General features: G+C 37.7%; 1 protein-coding gene across 6 annotated transcripts in view; it reads left to right on the top strand.

The window, feature by feature from the left end:
* Positions 1-20,381, top strand: part of KCNT2 (potassium sodium-activated channel subfamily T member 2) — a 369,675-nt gene that overhangs the window by 117,239 nt on the left and 232,055 nt on the right. For all 6 annotated transcript variants that reach the window (XM_057529788.1, XM_057529796.1, XM_057529784.1 and 3 more), the window contains 2 exons: positions 15,022-15,070; positions 17,437-17,496. In XM_057529788.1, coding sequence (XP_057385771.1) covers positions 15,022-15,070; positions 17,437-17,496 — 109 coding nt within the window. The remainder of the gene's footprint in view (positions 1-15,021; positions 15,071-17,436; positions 17,497-20,381) is intronic.

Raw genomic sequence — 20,381 nt, 5'->3', positions numbered from 1 at the left:
GTTTAATGTATCATTTAAAGCTTGTGTTTCCTTATTTATTTTCATTTTGGATGATCTGTCCATTGTTGAACGTGGGGTGTTAAAGTCCCCTACTATGATTGTGTGACTGTCGATTTCCCCTTTTATGGCTGTTAGCATTTTCCTTATGTACTGAGGGGCTGCTGTGTTGGGTGCATAAATATTTACAATTGTTATATCTTCTTCTTGGATTGATCCCTTGATCATTGTGTAGTGTCCCTCTTTGTCTCTTGCAATAGCCTTTATTTTAAAGTCTATTTTGTCTGATATGACAATTGCTACTCCAGCTTTTTTTAAATTTCCATTTGCATTGAATATCATTTTCCATCCCCTCACTTTCAGTCTATATGTGTCCCTAGGTCTGAAGTGAGTCTCTTGTAGATAGCATATATATGGGTCTTCTTTTTGTGTCCATTCAGCCAGTCTATGTCTTTTGGTTGGAGCATTTAATCCATTTACATTTAAGGCATTTATAAATATATATGTGCCTATTACCATTTTCTTAATTGTTTTGGGGTTTTTTTTTGTAGGTCTTTTCCTTCTCTTGTGTTTCCTGCCTAGGGAAGTTCCTTTAGCATTTGTTGTAGAGCTGGTTTGGTGGTGCTGAATTCTCTTAGCTTTTTCTTGTCTGTAAAGTTTTTCCCTTTCATCACTTTAAATATGTCTGGCCACTCCCTTCTGGTTTGCAGAGTTTCTGCTGAAAGATCAGCTGTTAACCTTATGGGGACTCCCTTGTATGTTTTTTGTTGTTTTCCCCTTGCTGCTTTTAATATGTTTTCTTTGTGTTTAATATTTGATAGTTTGATTAATATGTGTCTTGGCGTGTTTCTCCTTGGATTTATCCTGTATGGGACTCTGTGCTTCATGGACTTGATTGACTATTTCCTTTCCCATATTAGAGACGTTTTCAACTATAATCTCTTCAAATATTTTCTCAGTCCCTGTCTTTTTCTCTTCTTCTGTGACCTCTCTAATTCCAATGTTGGTACGTTTAATGTTGTCCCAGAGGTCTCTGAGACTGTCCTCAATTCTTTTCATTCTTTTTTCTTTATTCTGCTCTGCAGTAGTTATTTCCACTATTTTATCTTCCAGGTTACTTATCCATTCTTCTGCTGTGGTTATTCCACTGTTGATTTCTTCTAGAGAATTTTTAATTTCATTTATTGTGTTGTTCATTATTGTTTGTTTGCTCTTTAGTTCTTCTAGGTCCTTGTTAAACGTTTCTTGTATTTTCTCCATTCTATTTCCAAGACTTTGGATCATCTTTACTATCATTACTCTGAATTCTTTTTCAGGTAGACTGCCTATTTCCTCTTCATTTGTTTGGTCTGGTTGGTTTTTACCTTGCTCCTTTTTCTGCTGTGTGTTTCTCTTTCTTCTCATTTTGCTTAACTTATTGTGTTTGGGGTCTCCTTTTCGCAGGCTGCAGGTTCGTAGTTCCCCTTGTTTTTGGTGTGTGTCCCCAGTGGCTAAGGTTGGTTCAGTGTGTTGTGTAGGCTTCCTGGTGGAGGGTACTGGTGCCTGTGTTCTGGTGGATGAGGCTGGATTTTGTCTTTCTGGTGGGCAGGACCACTTCCGGTGGAGTGTTTTGGGGTGTCTGTGACCTTATTATGATTTTATGCAGCCTCTCTGCTAATGGGTGGGGTTGTGTTCCTTTCCTGCTAATTGTTTGGCATAGGGTGTCCAACACTGTAGGTTGCTGGTGGTTGAGTGTTTCTTGGTCTTAGTATTGGGATGGAGATCTGTGGGAGAGCTTTTGCCGTTTGATATTATGTGGAGGTCTCTGGTGGACCAATGTCCTGAACTCGGCTCTCCCACCTTAGAGGCACAGGCCTGACACCTGGCCGGAGCACCAAGACCCTGTCAGCCACACGCCTCAGAAGAAAAGTGAGAAAAAAATAAAGAAAGTAAAAGATAAAATAATAAAATAAAGTTATTAAAATAAAAAATTAAAAAAAATATTAAAAATTAAAAATTAAAAAGTATTGAAAAAGGAAAAAAAAAAAGAAAGAAAAAAGAAGAGAGCAACCAAACCAAAAAACAAATCCACCAATGATAAGAAGCGCTAAAAACTATACTAAAACCAACCAACAAACAAAAAAACAGACAGAACCCTAGAATAAATGGTAAAACAAAGCTATACAGGCACAATCACACAAAGAAGCATACACATACGCCCTCACAAAAAGAGAAAAAGGAAAAAATATATATATATATATAAACAAAAAAAGGTAGAGAACAACCAAATCAATAAAGAAATCTACCAATGATAATAAACTCTAAATACTATACTAAGATAAACATAAAACCAGAAAGAAATTAGATGCAGAAAGCAAACCCCAAGTCTACAGTTGCTCCCAAATTCCACCATCTCATTTTTGGAATGTTTTGTTGTCTATTCAGGTATTCCAGAGATGCAGGGTACATCAAGTTGATTGTGGATATTTAATTCACTGCTCCTGAGGCTGCACGGAGAAATTTCCCTTTCTCTTCTTTATTTGCACAGCTCCTGGGGTTCAGCTTTGGATTTGGCTCCTCCTCTGCATGTAGGTCCCCCTCTCGTGTCTGTTCTTCACCCAGGCAGGAGGGGGTTAAAGGAGAGGCTGATTAGGGGGCTCTGGCTCACTCAGGCCGGTGGGAGGTAGGGGTACAGAATGTGGGGCAAGCCTGCGGCGACAGAGGCTGGCTTGACGTTGCACCAGCCTGAGGCACACCGTGTGTTCTCTGGGAGAATTTGTCCCTGGATCATGGGATCCTGGCAGTGGCGTGCTGCACAGGCTCCCGGGAGGGGAGGTGTGGAGAGTGACCTGTGCTTGCACACAGGTTTTTTTGGTGGTGGCAGCAGCAGCCTTAGCATTTCATGCCCATCTCTGGTGTCTGAGGTGATAGCCGCAGCTTACGACCATCTCTGGAACTCCTTTAGGCAGTGCTCTGAATCTCCTCTCCTCATGCACCCTGGAACAATGGTCTCTTGCCTCTTAGGCAGTTCCAGACTTTTTCCTGGACTCCCTCCCAGCTAGCTGTGGTGCACTAGCCCCCTTCAGGCTGTGTTCACTCAGCTGACCCCAGTCCTCTCCCCGGGACCTGACCTCCAAAGCCGGAGCCTCAGCTCCCAGTCCCCACCTGCCCCAGTGGGTGAGCAGACAAGCCTCTCAGCTGGTGAGTGCTGGTCGGCACTGATCCTCTGTCGGGAATCTCTCTGCCCTGCCCTTTGCACCCCTGTTGCTGCGCTCTCCTCCACGGCTCCAAAGCTTCCCCCTGCCACCCCTCGTCTCCACCAGTGAAGGGGCTTCCTAGTGTGTGGAAACCTTTCTTCACAGCTCCCTCCCACTGGTGCAGGTCCCGTCCCTATTCTTTTGTCTCTGTTTTTTCTTTTTTCTTTTGCCCTACCCAGGTACGTGGGGAGTTTCCTGCATTTTGGGAGGTCTGAGGTCTTCTGCCAGCGTTCAGTAGGTGTTCTGTAGGAGCAGTTCCACATGTAGATATATTTCTGATGTATTTGTGGGGAGGAAGGTGATCTCCATGTCTTACTCCTCCGCCATCTTGAAGGTCTCTCCTAATGTGGTTAATGTTAATGAGATGTTGATCCACTCTGAATCTCTGGAATAAATCCCACTTGATCATGATGTATGATCCTTTTTAATGTATTGTCAAATTTAGTTTTCTAATATTTTGTTGAGGGTTTTTGCATGAATATTTATCAGGGATATTGGCCTGTAATTTTCTTTTTGTGTGGTTTTCTTGTCTGGTTTCATTATCAGGGTTTCAGGCCTCTAAAATTGAGTTTGGAAACATTCCCTCCTCTTCAGTTTTTGGAAGAATTTTAGCCAGCTAGGTTTCAGACCTTCTTTGAATATTTGGAAGAATTCATCAGTATAGCCAGCTGGTGGTAGACTTCTGTTTGTTAGGAATTTTTAAATTACTAATTAGATCTCCTTACTAGTAGTCAGTCTATTCAGATTTTTTATTTCTATATGATTCAGTCTTGGAAGATTGCATATTTCAAAGAATTTATTCATTTCTTGTAAGTTGTCCAGTTTGGCACATAATTGTTCATAATAATCTCTTATGATCTTTTGTGTTTCTGTGGTATCATTTGTAATACCGCTCTTATTTTAGGTTTTATTTATTTGAGCCTGCTCCCTTTTTTTCTTGGTATGTCCAGTGAAAGGTTTGTCAATTTTGTTTATCTTTTCAAAGCACCAGCTCTTAGTTTTATTCATCTTTCCTAATGTTTTCTAAGTCTTTATTTCATTTATTTCTACTCTGATCTTTATTATTTCCCTCTTTTTACTAACGTTTCCCTTCATTTGTTCTTCTTTTTCTGGTTCTTTTAGGTGTAAAGTTAGATTGTTTATTTGGATTTTTTCTTGTTCCTTGAGGTAGCCCTGTATCTGTATGAACTTCCCTCTTAGAACAGCTTTTGCTGCATTCCATAGGTTTTGGAATGCTGTGTTGCCATTTTCGTCTCACAATAAATTTTTATTTCCTCTTTGATTTCTTTTTTTACCCATTGGTTGTTTAGTAGCATGTCTTTTTATTTTGATGTATTTGTGATTTATCCAGTTTTCTTCTTAAAATTGATTTTTAGTTTCATACCATGTGGTTAGAAAAGATACTTGGTATAGTTTCAGTCTTCTGATATGTTTTGTGATCTAACATGTGTCCTATCTTGGAGAATGTTCATGTGCACTTGAACATGTATATTCTGCTGAATTTGGATGGAATGTCCTGTATGTGTCTATTAAATCCATCTGATCTAATGTGTCTTTTAAGGCTAATGTTTCTTTATTTTCTCTCTGAATGGTCAATCCATTGATGTAAGTATGGTGTTGCAGTCAATTTCTCCCTTTAGGTCTCTTGATATTTGCTTTATATATTTAGGTGCTCCTAAGTTGGGTATATATATTTACAAATGTTATATCATCCTGCTGGATTGACCTTTTTATCATTATCTAATACCCTTCTTTGTCTTTTACTACAGTCTTTGTTTTAAAGTCTATTTTGTTTGATATAAGTATAGCTACACCAGCTTCCTTTTTATTTTAATTTTCATGGAATATCTTTTTCCACTCCTTTACTTTGTGTGTGTTCTTACATCCGAAGTAAGTCTCTTGAGGCAACATATAGATGAGTTTTTTTTTTAATCCATTCAACCACTGTATGTATTTTGATTAGAGAAGTTATTCTATTTACATTTAAAGTAATTATTGATAGGTATGTACTTATTACCATTTTATTACTTATTTTCTGGCTATTTTTGTAGTTTGTCTCTGTTCCTTTCTTCTTCTCTTGCTCCTTTCCCTTGTGATTTGATGACTTTCTTTAGTGTTATGTTTAGATTCCTTCTTTATTATTTTTGTGTACCTACTGAAGGTTTTTGCTTTGTGATTAACATGATGTTCACATATAACAGCCTATATATATAGCAGTCTGTTTTAAATTGAGAGCAAGTTAGGTTTTAACATATTCTAAAAACTCTACATTTTTACCACTGCCATCCACGTTTTATGTTTTTGATAGCATATTTTTATTTTTAAAATTTTATGTATGTCATAACTAATGTAGTTATAGTTAATTTTACTACTTTTTTCTTTTAACCTTAATAATAGCTTAATAAATGGTCAGTCCACTAGTTTTACTGTGTATTTACCTTTACCAGTGAGATTTTTACTTTCTTATGTTTTCTTGTTACTAGTTAGTGCCTTTTCTTTTCAGCTTAAAGAAGTCCCTTTAACATTTCTTTTAAGGGTGGTTTAGGGATGATAAAATCCTTTAGCTTTTGCTTGTCTGGAAAATTCTTTATCTCCCCTTGGATTCTGAATTATAACCTTGCCAAGTAGAGTATTCTTGGTTGGAAGATATTTCTTTTCAGCAATTTGAATCTATCATGTCACTCTCTTCTGGTCTGCAAAGCTTCTTCTTGAAAATAAGCTGGTAGTCTTATGGAGGTTCCCTTGTACATAAAAAGTTGTTTTCCTCTTGCTGCTTTTAATATTCTCTCTTTAACTTTTGACACTTTTATTGTAACGTGTCTCTCTCTGGGTTCGTCTTATTTGTAACTCTCTTGTCTTCCTGGACCTAGAGGTCTGTTTCCTTCCCTAGGTTAGGAAAAATTTCAGCCATTATTTCTTTGCATAAACTTTCTGCCCCTTTTCTCTCTCTCTTCCTTTTTTGTCATCCCTATCATGTGTATATTAGTCTGTTTGATGGTGTCTCATAAATCCCTTAAGCTGGCTTCACTCTGTGTCATTTTTTTTCTTTTTGCTGCTCTTACTGAATGAATTCCATTATCCTGTCTTTGAGTTTGTTGTTTTTTTCTTCTGCTTGATCTAGTCTTGTATTGAACCCCTTTATTGCATTTTTTCAGTTCAGTTATTGTATTCTTCAGCTCTGTGACTTTTGTTTTGGTACTTTCTTATATTTTCTATCTCTTTGTTGAAGTCCTCACTGTATTCATCTGTTCTTCTCTCAAGTTTGGTGAGCATTTTTATGACCATTATTTTGAACTCTATATCTGGTAAATTACTTATCTCCATTTCATTAAGGATTTTTTTTTTTAAATTTAATCTTGCTCTTTCTTTTGAAACCTATTCCTCGGTTTCCTCATTTTGCTTGTCTCTCTGTATTTCTATGTATTAGGCAAAAGAGGATCCCTCACCCAGCCTCGAAGGAGTTCTATTGTGTAAGCAGTGAACATTATTGTTTGACCTTTCCCTAGCTCTTGGTGGTCTCTCAAATCTTTGTGATTGTTTAAGCAGTGTGGTTTATTCTTGATAAGTTCCAGTTTTTGAGGTTGTGCTAAGCCCTATCAGTGTTCAAAGGTAGGGATCTCAGTCAGCCCCTAGTTTCAGACTGATTTGAAGCCAGACTCTCAGGCAGCAGCTTTAAAGTATGCAAATATATATAGTCTGGTGGGACCACTGTTGTTATCTTTACTGACCTCCAAACCAGGTAATTTGGAGGTGACAGTTGCAAAAGTCAGGGCTGTAGACAAATGTATATGCTCTTTTCTGGGAGGTACTGGTGAGCTGTAGCAAGGCCTGGGAGGGTGCAAAGATGGCATTCCCCTAGCCTAGGTTCCCTGAGAGCTCCTCTGTAACCTCTAGATGTGTGGAAAGCCTGAAGCTATTCCTTGCACTGAGGCTCTAGGACAAGATAATAGGCCTTTTTTAGTGGAAAACTGGGGGTGTGTTTCAGTCTGCTATGTCATGGGGGTGGTAACCTGCCAAGAGCTGTGATGCCTAATTGTTTCAGTCTCCTGAGGCCCAGAAACGCAGGCCTCCCTGGCCACCAGGGCCAGGTACTCAAGGGGCATCACGGGTATTGACGGTCTGCACCTGCGGGCTTCACTGGGGCCACAAGACAGTGTGGGTGATGCTAGCAAGGAGAGGGAACACGAAAATGGCAGCCACCGGTGCCTCTGTTTCCTGGTGATGTCCAAAGAGACCCCAGTGCCCTTGGCAGTTGCTTTAAGATTGGCTAATGAATCTCCTGCATATGTGGTCTAGGTGCTTTTCAAACTGCTGCCTTTTCTCTGAGTCTTAGGGTGAGTTAGTCTGCGTGTGAGCCCTTTAAGAGCAGACTTCTAGCACCCCACAGCCTTTTGGGTCTCCTGAACCTAAGTCCTACTGGTGTTCAAAGCTGGTGGTTTTCTGGCCTCATTTCTCCAGGTCCCAAGGGCTGGGTGTCTGTGGGGGGCACAGACTCCCCGCTTCTCAGGGAGAAGCTCTGTATCGTGAGATTCCTCCCGTCCATGGGTCACTGCATCAGAGGTGGGGTTTTTGATGAGACTGGATCTCTGCCTCTCCTGCGTGTCTCACTGTGGCCCTTTTATCCCTTGTTGTGGAGGAACTCTTCTGCTAGTTTTCAGGTCTTTTTCAGAGGGAATTGATCCATATGTAGCAATAGATTGGGTGTGTCCATGGGAGGAGATGTGTTCAGGATCTTTCTACACTGCCATTCTGAATCACCTCCTGAATTGTAGTATAATATTTAAAGAATGTTGTATAGAATTTATTTCTTCAAGGACATTTTAGGTGTTTGTCACAATTAAATCGATCTGGTTTTCAGTTAATACATCAATGTAATATTTGTAGTTTCTTTGAAAACATCTCTTATTTTGTTTATCTATTTGTCTAATGCTAATACTTGACACCTACCCATACAATTTTTATTGCTAGTCAAAGTACTCTATTTAATTGTTTGAAATGAATCAGTCTCTTTAAAGACCCAAATACTTTTCTGTTCTTGATTCACATATACTCCAAAAAGGTTTACTCTATTGTATACCAGTTTTGTAAGTATTTTCAGTTATAGTCTAGACATTACTATTTTTTAAGGTTCCTTGAGGGCATTATTCTAAGTGAAATAAGTCAGGCAGAAAAAGATTAATACTGTATGATCTCACATGTGGAATCTTAAAACAAAAAAAACAAAACAACAACAAAACTGGTTATTTATTCTTGAATAGAAACATATCAGCATTTATTGGGATGCTTGATTCAAGTCTCAGATTTAGCTTGTGTAGTTCTTTATCTAATTTGGGTTAAATGACATTGATTTATTTTAACTTACTTTTCCCTTCGTTATCATGTTGCTTTTATTAAATTGCATTTCTATTCATTTATGGGTTTTCCTTTTAGTTTCTGTCTTTTGCTAGAAGCAGTAGGGAAGGGGACTGGGTGTGTAATGGCCTAAATAATTATTATCTCAAAGCCACTGTGGGTCTCTGTCCAACCTACTAAATTGAAAATAATTTTCAAAGCAGAAAACGAATTTGATGTCTAACTTCTGTACAATTATTTTTTCATGTGGAGGTTCGCCCTAAGAAAAGTAAAGAAAAAAAAAGATCAAAGTTAAGTGGAAAATGAAGTCATAATATGCATTTAAATGAATTGGTTACTCTTCAGCTTGTTTAGATAGTGAAAATGTTTTCATATGTGTTAAAGGGTTTGGAGATAAAGATTAACAAGTGAAACTTCATTGTGTAATGATTTACATGATAATTCTTTATGATATAATTTATTCAGTGAATATAATTATGGATATTTCACTATATCTGTTTTGAATACTTAGCATGTATTCATATTGCTGTAAATGAAGACATAGCTACGAAAAGGACCATTAACTACCCTCAGGAAATTTTCAGCCCTTTAAAAGGTTTTATATTTTAGAGTTCTTATATCTTCTGGCTTTGGGCTAGTTGTTTGATATATGGTATTTCCTTCAATACACACTTAATGTTATTATTCCCACCTTACATATAAAGAAGCAGAAGTTCTCTCCTATTTGCCCTCCACTTTGAGAACCTCAGCAGTAATTTTTTTTATCCCTGATTAACTTGTTGGCTGCAGGAAGCCAGCACCTCTCTGCCATCCCCCAAATTCTAACTACACGTTCACCTTCTCTACTTGGAGGTCAAATAGGCATTGCAAACTTGCCATGTTCCAGTCGACTTTTGTACTTTTCTACATCTCAGTGAATGGCAACCCCATCCTTCCCCAAACCCTGCTCAACCCACAGCCTCCTACATTTCGGCTGATAGCAACTTCATCTGAACAGTTGTTCAGGCCAAATGTTTTGGAGTCAGTAAGTCTTCACTTCTCTTTTTTCCTCACATTCTGCAGCATGTGCAAAATGCACAGAAAGTCCCATCATTTCTACCTTCAAGACAGTTCAGCATACGATCACTTCTCAATGCTACCATCCTGGCCAAGCCATCTTCTCTCATCTGAATTACGGCAGTACCCTTCCTAATTAGTCCTGCTAATTCTGCCTTTTCTCCCTTTTGGTTTATTCTTAGTGAAGCAGCCAGTATTCCTTTAAAGTATAAGTCAGATCTTGGCATAGCTGTGCTCTGAATGCCGAAGTACCTGCCATGGCTATAAGAACCCCCATTTTCCCTGCATCTCCCTCCTTGTTACCCACCCCCCCCCCCCCACCCACCCGTTTTGCTCCAGTCACGTTGGCCTCTTCTCTGCTCCTGGGTCACACCAGACACCCTGCCAGCTCAGGGCCTTCATACCTGCTGTTCCCTCTGTCTGGAGTTCCATCAGGTAACTCTGGCACGTTTCCTCAGATCTTTACTCAAAATCAAATTTTTAGTGAAGCCTTACCCAAACATCCTGTTTAAAGTTGTATTCACCTCACAAGACTCTCTTGAATACTCTTTTTCCCTTTCTTTTTACATTTTTCTCCATTGCCTTTATCTCTTTCACATAGGGTATGTCTGTGACTTGTTTATTTTGTTTTCTGTGTGTTACGTGTAGATTGCAATAGATATTTCATGAGGGCACAGATTGTTGTCTGAATCCAAAGAGCCTGGCACGATATGGCACTAGTACTTATTAAACAAGTGAGTATTGATTGAGTAATGGGTGAGCATGAGTAAATGAAGGTCCTTTTTTACTTCACCTCACCAGCCTCTTAGTCCGGCCATGCTGACCTACTTGAAGCTACTTACCTATACTCTGCTCTCCACTGTCTCTGGGCCTTTGAACATTTGCTCCCAGTTCTTGGGCCTATGATTTCCACTCCTGTCCCTCCCCATTCACTCTTTTTCAACTTACCTCAGGACCCTTGGACCTTCAGGACCACAATTTATTGGATAAAACTTAATCTGACACTCTCACTTGACATCATGCCCTATAACCCAGTGCCACTCTGGGTTAGGAGTGGTTTCTGGGGATTCTCCGAGTGTCCCCCACATATTTCTGTCACCACAGTTAACATGTTGCCCTTGATTTCACTATTTACTTCTCTCTTCTCTCTATACATTCACCGAGGTCAAGGGCCATGTTGTATTTGCCCTTGTAGCTTTCATACTTAGCATAGGACTTGGTGGGTCAGTGAGTGTTGCTGAATTAATGGAATTATGCTCAGTGGTTTTACTGATAGTGTTGCACAATCCAGATGATTGAAGACCACTGCCTAGAGATGTCAGTGAATATTACGTTTATTACATTTTCTGTCTCTGTGTTATTAAAAATGGATCACATTTCAAACCCTTCCAAAAACCCTCCAGCATTGTTTTTTTTTCTTTTTAAAAAGGAATTACTTTATTTTTATTTTTTATTTACTTATTTTTGGCTGTGTTGGGTCTTCGTTTCTGTGCAAGGGCTTTCTCTAGTTGCGGCAAGCGGGGGCCACTCTTCATCGCGGTGCGCGGGCCTCTCACTATCACGGCCTCTCTTGTTGCGGACGGCCTCTCTTGTTGCGGAGCACAAGCTCCAGACGCGCAAGCTCAGTAATTGTGACTCACGGGCTTAGCTGCTCCGTGGCATGTGGGATCTTCCCAGACCAGGGCTCGAACCCGTGTCGTCTGCATTGGCAGGCAGGTTCTCAACCACTGCGTCACCAGGGAAGCCTCAGCATTGTTTTTAAAACTTGGTGATTTATAAATAAAATGTACTTTAGAGAGACCTGGGAATCATAAAATGAGGCATGATAGAATCCTTCTAACAGTAAAAGGGCATTGGCGGGTGATAGCAAAGTGAGATAATATTATTTGAAAACATTAAGAGGAACAAAGTTTCCCATAATTAACTTCTGTACCATATTAGTAAGAATATTCAACTGTAATTACAGGGGATATACATTTGAAAAATCAGATTACTGCAATGAAAAAATATAACAAAAAAAGTCAGGGCTCCACTTTGAATACAATGTTCTGTTTAGTTCCCATTGTCAGTGTAATATTGGTTAATGAAAAACAGCAGTGGCCCTTATGGGCACAGGCTCTATTTTAAAATAATCAGGCTAATTCGGCAAAGAGATTTATTTAATTAGAGCTTCTGACATAATAAAGCTGAAGGTATTTTGTGCCGCTTTGCTTTATTTTTAAGTCCCAGGAGTCAAAACTGATACGAAAATGTTGCAGGTGTGGACAAACTGAAGGATATGAAAAGAATTTTACTCTTAACGTATGGAATTATGCAAATGACAAGCTCTCATGTACACACAGTTTGTAGTAAATGATTTAAAGGCATTAGCAAAGGAAACACATCCATCCAGCATGTAGTTTATGAATTTCATTGAGAGCTGAATCATCAGCATTGACTCATTGCCTGCTGATGCTTATGGTGGTTCTTCAATGGGTCAAAACTCACGCATCCTTTCCCACTTTAAAAGTTATTGAAGTGATTATTAATTTTCAACATCCAATGATAAAGACAAAAGTAAGAAGCATGTAAATGTGCTTATATTTTATGGTACTTGGATTTGCATTTAAAATCAGTGCCTAATAGAGCAACAAGTGTGTTGAGATGACATTCCAATATTAATCGAAAAAAAATCTTTTTTTCAAAGTCTTATTTAAATTTAAGTATCTGATCTTTCAAGACCTATCAAAACAGCGTCAGATCAAAGAAAATGCCATTAGTTTGATAACTAGCGTTTAGTAAATCTATGCTAATTACCAATCTCTTTTTGAAAATGTTCTCAAACATCTTATTTGCAATTTATTTTATGATTTTACAGAGAGTGCTACCTCCTTAATTATTTCATAGTTTTTGTAGCACCCCATTTCTATCTGCAAAAAAACCTATATATTATCCCTCTTCGCTCCTGCATACCGTATTTTGGCCTGATTTCTCAAATGTTACTGAGAACACATGTGAGATGTGTTCTGGAAATGACAGTGTTGCTGAGTTCGTCACTCACAAGTCGCCTTTACTGGCACCATCCATTTGTTTGTGTTGAATGCCTAGCCTACTATAGGCATGTACTTGGGAAGACGTTAGGACCATAATGGTGGGTGAAATAGACATACTACGTCATCTTGTGGGACTTGCAGTTTAGTGAGGCGTCAACTATTAAAGAAATACATTTACAAACAAATACAAGGTTACAACCAAGATGAGTGGCAGGGGAGGTACGGCGAGTGACATGGCCTTAGAGATTCATTGGCTACATTGATCAAGGGGGAGCCTTCAGGAAGGTTTCCCTGAGAGAGGGTTGAGCTGAGAGCTCTCGGATGAGGGAAGAACATGTGAAAAGGGCTGTGACAGCAAGGAGCATGTCACAGTTGACTAAGTCTAAGAATGCCAGGTCAAGAGTTTTGGTCCTTATCTTGACAAAAGTGGAGGGACTTCCCTGGTGGTCCAGTGGTTAAGAATCTGCCTTCCAATGCAGGGGATGTGGGTTCAGTCCCTCATGCTGCAGCTAAGACCCAAAGCAGCCAAAACCAAATACATAACTATTTTTTTAAAAAAAGAAATGCTTTAAAAAAATACACAGTGGAGTGATGTGATGACATGCATTTAGAAAGAATCTCTGTAGTTGTAATTTGGAGAAAAACTGTAGAAGGCAAAAGGAGGTGTAGGGTTCCAGTTATAGGCTTTTGCAAGAGTCCAGTTGCAAAAAAATGATAATTTAGGTTAAGGTGGCTGTGGTAGTGGAGATGAAGAGAGGTAGATACATTCTACAGATATTTGGTGAGAAGAATTGAAAAGGTTTGGTGACTCACGTATTAAGTATTTACAAATAGAGGAGAGGAAAGCATCTAAGATGATGCCTAAGTCTTGGGCTAACCAAACACAATGGAATTTGGTTCCATTTACTGAGATGTGAAAACCTGAGAGGCCCTGTTTTGGTGAGAAAGGCCACGGGTTTGGTTTGGAGCAACTGAAGATGTTAATCACCCAGGTAGATGTTACATTCTGCAATCACAAAGAGTACTTTAGTCTAATATGCTCGGTAATTTCTTTGAATAGTTTTCTAAGGTTTGCAATTCTCTCTTTTTTTTTTTTTTTTAAATAAATTTATTTATTTATTTTTTTGGCTGTGTTGGGTCTTCATTTCTGTGCGCAAGCTTTCTCTAGTTGCGGCGAGTGGGGGCTACTCTTCATCGCGGTGCGTGGGCTTCTCATTGTCGTGGCTTCTCTCGTTGTGGAGCACAGGCTCTAGACGCCCAGGCTCAGTAGCTGTGGCACACGGGCCTAGTTGCTCCGCGGCATGTGGGATCTTCCCAGACCAGGGCTCGAACCCGTGTCTCCTGCATTGGCAGGCAGATTCTCAACCACTGCGCCACCAGAAAAGCCCATGCAATTCTCTTTAAAACAAGAATTTTAAAGAGTTTATTGCCCTTTATTTTTGTTTAACATATTATGAAAAAGAAAATGATTCAAAGATTTAAAAATACACAGTCTTTTATGGGATTCCTCGAATACTTCATAACTCTAGTGAGTAGGCTTTGTTCTGCTTTGTATGTTTTTTATTTGCATATTTTGGGCAGTGTAATACAGCTATTTTCATCTTTTCCTAAGTAGAGTGTATTGCTGTGAATGACTAGTGTTTGAATCAACTGTACACCAAATGATGTAGATAAGGGTGAAGTATAAACAGTGAGAAATTATAACTAGTAGGACATTAGAATGTATGGTGTTCTTTGCAGACTATAAACAATTTTTAACATCAGAGATAATAGGATTTTTAAGAGACATTTAAGGACAGTTACTCCTTGTCCTGCATAATGTTTTATGCTAACCTCAGTCACAGGTTTTTGGGTGATATATTAAATATTTTATAAAAATTCAAATCTGAATATAAGTATGCTCTGCAATCTGAGTCACTGACTTTCTTCTGATTATTTCGACTGTTCAATGTGTGTTGCTGATATATTGTGTTAAAAATAACAAAGTCCTAGAGTTTATGGAAGATCCTTAAGTGGCTTTTCAATGGAGAGTTGATTAGCAGGTGGTTTGAGTTTTTCTACCTTGCCATCCTCACTCCTTAAATAAGGGCCCATTGTCTTTTCTTACATGATTAACATGAGACCGAAAACAAAATTAAAAAGGTTTTTTTTTTTCCCCTGGAACAGAAACGGGTATTACCAAAAAGAAAATTGAAGCAATATAAGATTTTTTTCTAATTTTAATTGTGGTATTGTATTGTTTTTTTATGCTAACAACATTTAAATATTTCCAACTTTAGTCAAAATGTGAAAATGAATGCTTTTTTCATTAAAAAAAAAAAACTAATGTCTTATCATTCTTTTCATAGGTCTCATATCTTTTGGGTGAACAGAAGTCTACCTTTATGGGGCTTACAGGTTATGTACAATTTTGTTTTATTCCTATATTTCTGGATTTATTCATATTTTACTGAGCAATACTACTGGGGAGAAAAGTTTTGCCATTAAAAATGAGGTTTGGTTTATTTAATTAATCTTGATGCGCATATTAAAATTTTTATTCCTTTCTTCACGTTTACGTGAGCCCTCCATTCTACCTTCTGAGAATTTCCTCATGATCAGGTTTAGACTTCAGAAAGCTTTTGAGAATCTGAAGGAAACTAAAGTAAACCCAACCTTGTTTGAAGGCACAACAAGTTCCCCAAACTACTTTAGGCATTCCTAAAGTCTTAGGTTATATCATCTTTGAAAAATTAATCAAAAGCCCATAACCATGTTTGCATTTTTTACCTTATGTGCTCAATGTTGGGAACATGGTAGAATCTCAATAAATAATTGTTAAGTGAATAAACAAATGAACAAACAGTTCATATTACCAATAGGAAGAGCTTGGTCCCTAAGCAGATAATTTTGTAAATAAAACAAAAAGTGTGCCCTGGCATAAAAGGAGTCCTGAAGAAGGAGTAAGGAAATGTGTGGAGCACAGTGTGTCTGAACTACATTGTTGTGGTGTTCCCTGGAGTCCTCTGGATCTCTCTTTGTTCCTTTTTTTGTTGAATTTCATGCCAGGCCAACTTTTTACAACTTCCCATCTCCTCTACTCCTGTCTCTTTCCTGCAGATACTTTTTAGTTTCTGTTGTTTTTCGAAAGCAAAAATTATTCAAAGAGGAGAGTCTCTAAGATTAAAAACATTAGAGATTGGAAGACAGTTGAGTCTAGAAGGAGTGGAAGGACTCTTAAGTCTCACTGTGTATAAACAACCTTTAAAATACTTTAAAATCAAATGTTTGGGTTGTCTTTTAAAGTCAGGATGACTGTGAGGTCTGTACATTTTATATGTGACAATGAATTATTTCAATTATGTATGCATTGTGATTATAACTATGAATCAAGTTTTTACTGTGTCTGCATATTTTGTATTTTATTGAAGTCAAGTTGTGTTTTTTGTTTTTTGATACTGACTTTCATTGCAGTGCCGTACACACTTGTAAAGTAAGTTAATATTTTTATGAATAGTTATATATGGCCTTGAAATATATTTTGATCTGTTCAAATTGCTTTTATCTGTTAGTGATATTCTAAAGTAATAAAAACACTCATTTTCACATAGGATTTTGGGTAATTCATGCTAAAAATGGTCTCGAGATCATCTAACAATGTGTACCTCTAGAAAAGTAAGAGATTATGATTTAGAGAATTTGTGGAGAAAATTGAAAAAGTGAAAAATTTCTATTTTAATGTCTGTCTACTGTATGTACTTCTGGACTTATTTTACTTAGATTGTCATGCATTCATATGTTTTTAAATTGTACTTATATTTTAATATTCACCTAAATCAAAGTTTTCATTCCAACAGGAGGCAGAATCTAAAACTCTAGGGTATCTGCCTTTCTCATGCAGATTGACTTTACCCTCACAAATCTATGAACAAATATATTTGTTATCTAAGTTATTTCATGTTGATGCTTGCTTATTTTGATTATATTCCTGTCTCCTGAAGTGCTTAGGGTCTTTAACACAAAATAATTTGGATGTCTTTACTGGTTACTTTTTCTGTTGCAATCATAGCTGTTTGGTAGCTGAGCAGAGGAAACTGTATACAGAATAGAGAATAGAGAGAAAAGTGGAAGCTTGTCTAGGGGGCTGCAGGATGCCCATGTCCAGTGGCAGAAGGGGAATTGGCTGTGAAGTCCATTCAAATAAAATCTGAAAGTATCTTGAAGTACTGACATGGACTACTTTGTTTAGTGTTTGAGGATGTTTCATTTTGTTTGAGGTGGGTGATAGGATGGAAAGTATCCTTCAACTCCAAGCTTGTATTCTTTTATTTTCTGAAGGGAACTGCCATTTTTGCTGGGTGTACTGAGATGGTGGTGGTGTGGCTGGGGGAGAGCATTATTTGTGGTGGGACAGTTGTGTGTGATTGTGTGTATTAAGAATACACACACAAACAAAACCTATTCTTTACATATGGTGAAGATTCCAGCCATCTGACTGTTCTAATCCCACATTTACATTTGTGGTAATAAACTTAAAAAAGACTTATTGAGGAGTATTAGAAATGGTAAAAACTAAGCTGTAGTGCCTGGGACAGCCTGCTGCCTACCACCTGTATATAGAAATTAAAGTGCCACATAGCACCTCCTATATCATATATATATATATAAATATATATGCATATACACACATATATGCACATATATATAAAGTTAAAAGTATTGTAATCAGAATATATATTTTGATTTTGTTGTATTTTCTCATTAAGGTATAATTTATATTTTAGGTTTCAGTGGCATTGATAAGTCTCTTTGAAACAATACTACTTGGTTATCTCAGTTATAAGGTAAGTTATTTTAATTAGAAGTTTTCTGCTGGTAGAACACATTACTAGCATTGACCCAGTATTCCTCTATTTATAATTCATACTCTGGGGATAAAGCAAGCTCTTCTTAAACCCCTTTAACTCTTTTGAACCTCTCCAGTATGTGACAAAAAACTGTGGTAACATGGTAATGTTTTCCTTGGTGGCTTAAACATACTTCACTAATTCCCATGGGCTAATTTGCCCATTACATGCATGCTCATATAGACAAGCAAATAGAATGGTTTGGCTTTTTATTGTTCTCCACCTCTTCTCCTGATCTGTACAGGAAACACTGAGGGAGAAAAACATGTCTGTTAGGAATTATTTTCATGAATTCCCTTCATTTTTGGCGAAGGTTTGCTTGGCTAACCGAATTTAACAAATGTTTATTAAGTTCTTATTTGATGAAGAGCACCACATTGTGCATGTTTTTTTCTCAATGAATTAACAATCTAGAAAGGGGGGTGGGCAGGAGAAAATTATACAGACAACAATAATACAAGGCTGAATAATAGGTACTTCCTATGAGGTGCAAATAAAGTCCTGTGGGGCTTCATAGAGAGAGGTCGTATGGGGTGAAAAGACTGATTTAAGCAGAATCCTTGAATCAGTAACTTCACTAAAGAAAGATGAAAAGGCAGAACAACAGGGATTTATAGAATCAGCAAAGGTGTAAAAGAAGGAATGTACATATAAAATTGGAAGAATGAATAAGTATTTAGGCTTGGGCAGAGTATGGCATATGTGGGAAAATATTGGTGGAAAAAGATGGGACAATATAGTGAGGGCCTTGTACGGCAACTTACAGTGGGGAGTTGATGCAGGATGTTGAACGTGAGAGTTCTATAATTGTAACTAAGTTTTAGGAGTATTAGTTCAGAACATCTGTGCAGCACAGGTCAAAGAGACATGGCACTGAAAACCACATGCTCAGTTAAGACGCATTTGCAGTATGAAAGGAAAACTTCAAGTGAGCTTTGGCTGGGTGAAAGGAATACAGTCAATGCAAGATAAGTCATAAAGGTAGAAACTAAATAAATCATCAACTGATTAGTTGAAATAGATGAGGAGAAGAAAATGTCAAAAATCATTTTAAGATTTCCTAAATCCAAATGACTGGGAACAAGGCAGTAAAACCAAGAAAAGTTACATCAAGAAAAAAAGCAGACTGGGGTCGAGATAGGTGGAATAATGAAAATGGTTTTGGAAATGATGAATCTGAGGTATTTTTGGACAAATAGCTGTGACATGCAGGCAATTGAAAAGGAGGATCTGGGACTTGCAGGAGAGATTTATTAAGAATTGGCAGTCATTTCCATAGAGATGATGAAGGAAGCATGCAAGTCCATTAAGGATGGGATAGTAACCAGTGGAGACGAGAAGGCCCACGTTAATGAAGATGCTTATAGTGTGGCCATTGGAAGAACCGAGCAATGAGGGCAGACAGAGGAATAGGTGAGAAGCGTGGAAAGTCATCAGAATGCTTGTCATAGTCATCACGGATTTCCAGTTCGCAGTTTCTGCCTGTACGATGTCAACAAGTGCACCCAAGGTTCTGTTTTGGGGGGATTCTTATCTACCATATAAATTTCTTTCTCACTTCATAATGTAAGGTTTTGAAGATAACACTCTCTAGACTACTTTTTAATCCTAAATTTAGGGCAAGAAGTCTTTACAAACTCTCTCACCTTTTCCGCTGGCTTCCTTTTTAAAATTCTCATTAACTCCGCCTAAAGAACATAAGGCCAATGTCCAATAAGGTGAGATTGATGAATTAGAAAGTGTAGAAAGAAAAGAGTGAGTGCCTTCCAAAAAAAATACAAATGGAGTGATTTAATATTTATGAGAAAAATAGGATGTTAGAAATGTCTAGGGAAGAAAAGTGTTAAATGAAAGCATGGGAACCTTGGAAAGTTTAGTAAGAAGCTTGAGAAAGGCCTTTGGCTTTACAATTTGGGAGATCATTTGTTATTCACCCTTAAGAGCCCAATTTCAATGGAGTACAATTGAGAGTAAAATTGTCAAATGAAGAATGTTGATTGACTGGTACAGGAGCTCCCTAGAGGCAATATAATGAGGTGGAAGATTGCCTCACGATGATAAAGATCTGCATCTTTTAAAGAGAGCAAGTAGAGGGGACAGGAAAAAATGACGGATGAAGCAAGGTTTATAAAAAGTAAGAATAAGCTAGAACAGGAAGTTGAGGACTACTAATTAGCTTTGGATACATTCTGTTCTTTTCTGAGAGCACAGGAGACAGAAAATGGTGCCTGAAGGAATATTTTGAAGTTAGAGGAGGAAGCTGAAAGATCTTGCACATAGCTGGTCACTTAATCCTAAATTACTTAGAAAGTACTAGCTTAGTGATGGACAGTACAGAATGAGATGTTGAGGAGGGATCTTTTAATGGCTTATTAGTATATCTTCTTGTCAGAATAGGTGCTCTATAAATATGTACTGATTGACAAATCTGGATTTTGGATACCTAGAAGAATAAAATAAAAATCAAGTAAATTAACATCCAAGATGTTATCTTCTAAGGTCTTTAGTATTCAAGTATGTGATAAATGTTGAATATGATATGCAAAAAGTGACATACTAAAAAATTAAGCATGTGGGTGTTTTTTTGTAATTTAATGAAATCTCTTCCTCTAGTACAAGACTATGTACAAATGCATAAACCAGCCAAAATATTAATCTGCACTGGTGAATGTATGTGCTCCAAATTCTAACTAAAAAGTAATATGAAATTAACTTTGGTGCTTTGCTAATAATAGTCATTTAAAAAGCACGAAGAGATTCAAGATGGAATTATAATTTTCCATTGTAATTATATGGTGCTGACATTTGTAATCAATTAATTC

This window comes from Balaenoptera acutorostrata, chromosome 1 (assembly GCF_949987535.1).
Source record: "Balaenoptera acutorostrata chromosome 1, mBalAcu1.1, whole genome shotgun sequence".
NCBI lineage: Eukaryota > Metazoa > Chordata > Mammalia > Artiodactyla > Balaenopteridae > Balaenoptera > Balaenoptera acutorostrata.
This window is presented reverse-complemented; position numbering and strand designations above follow the sequence as displayed.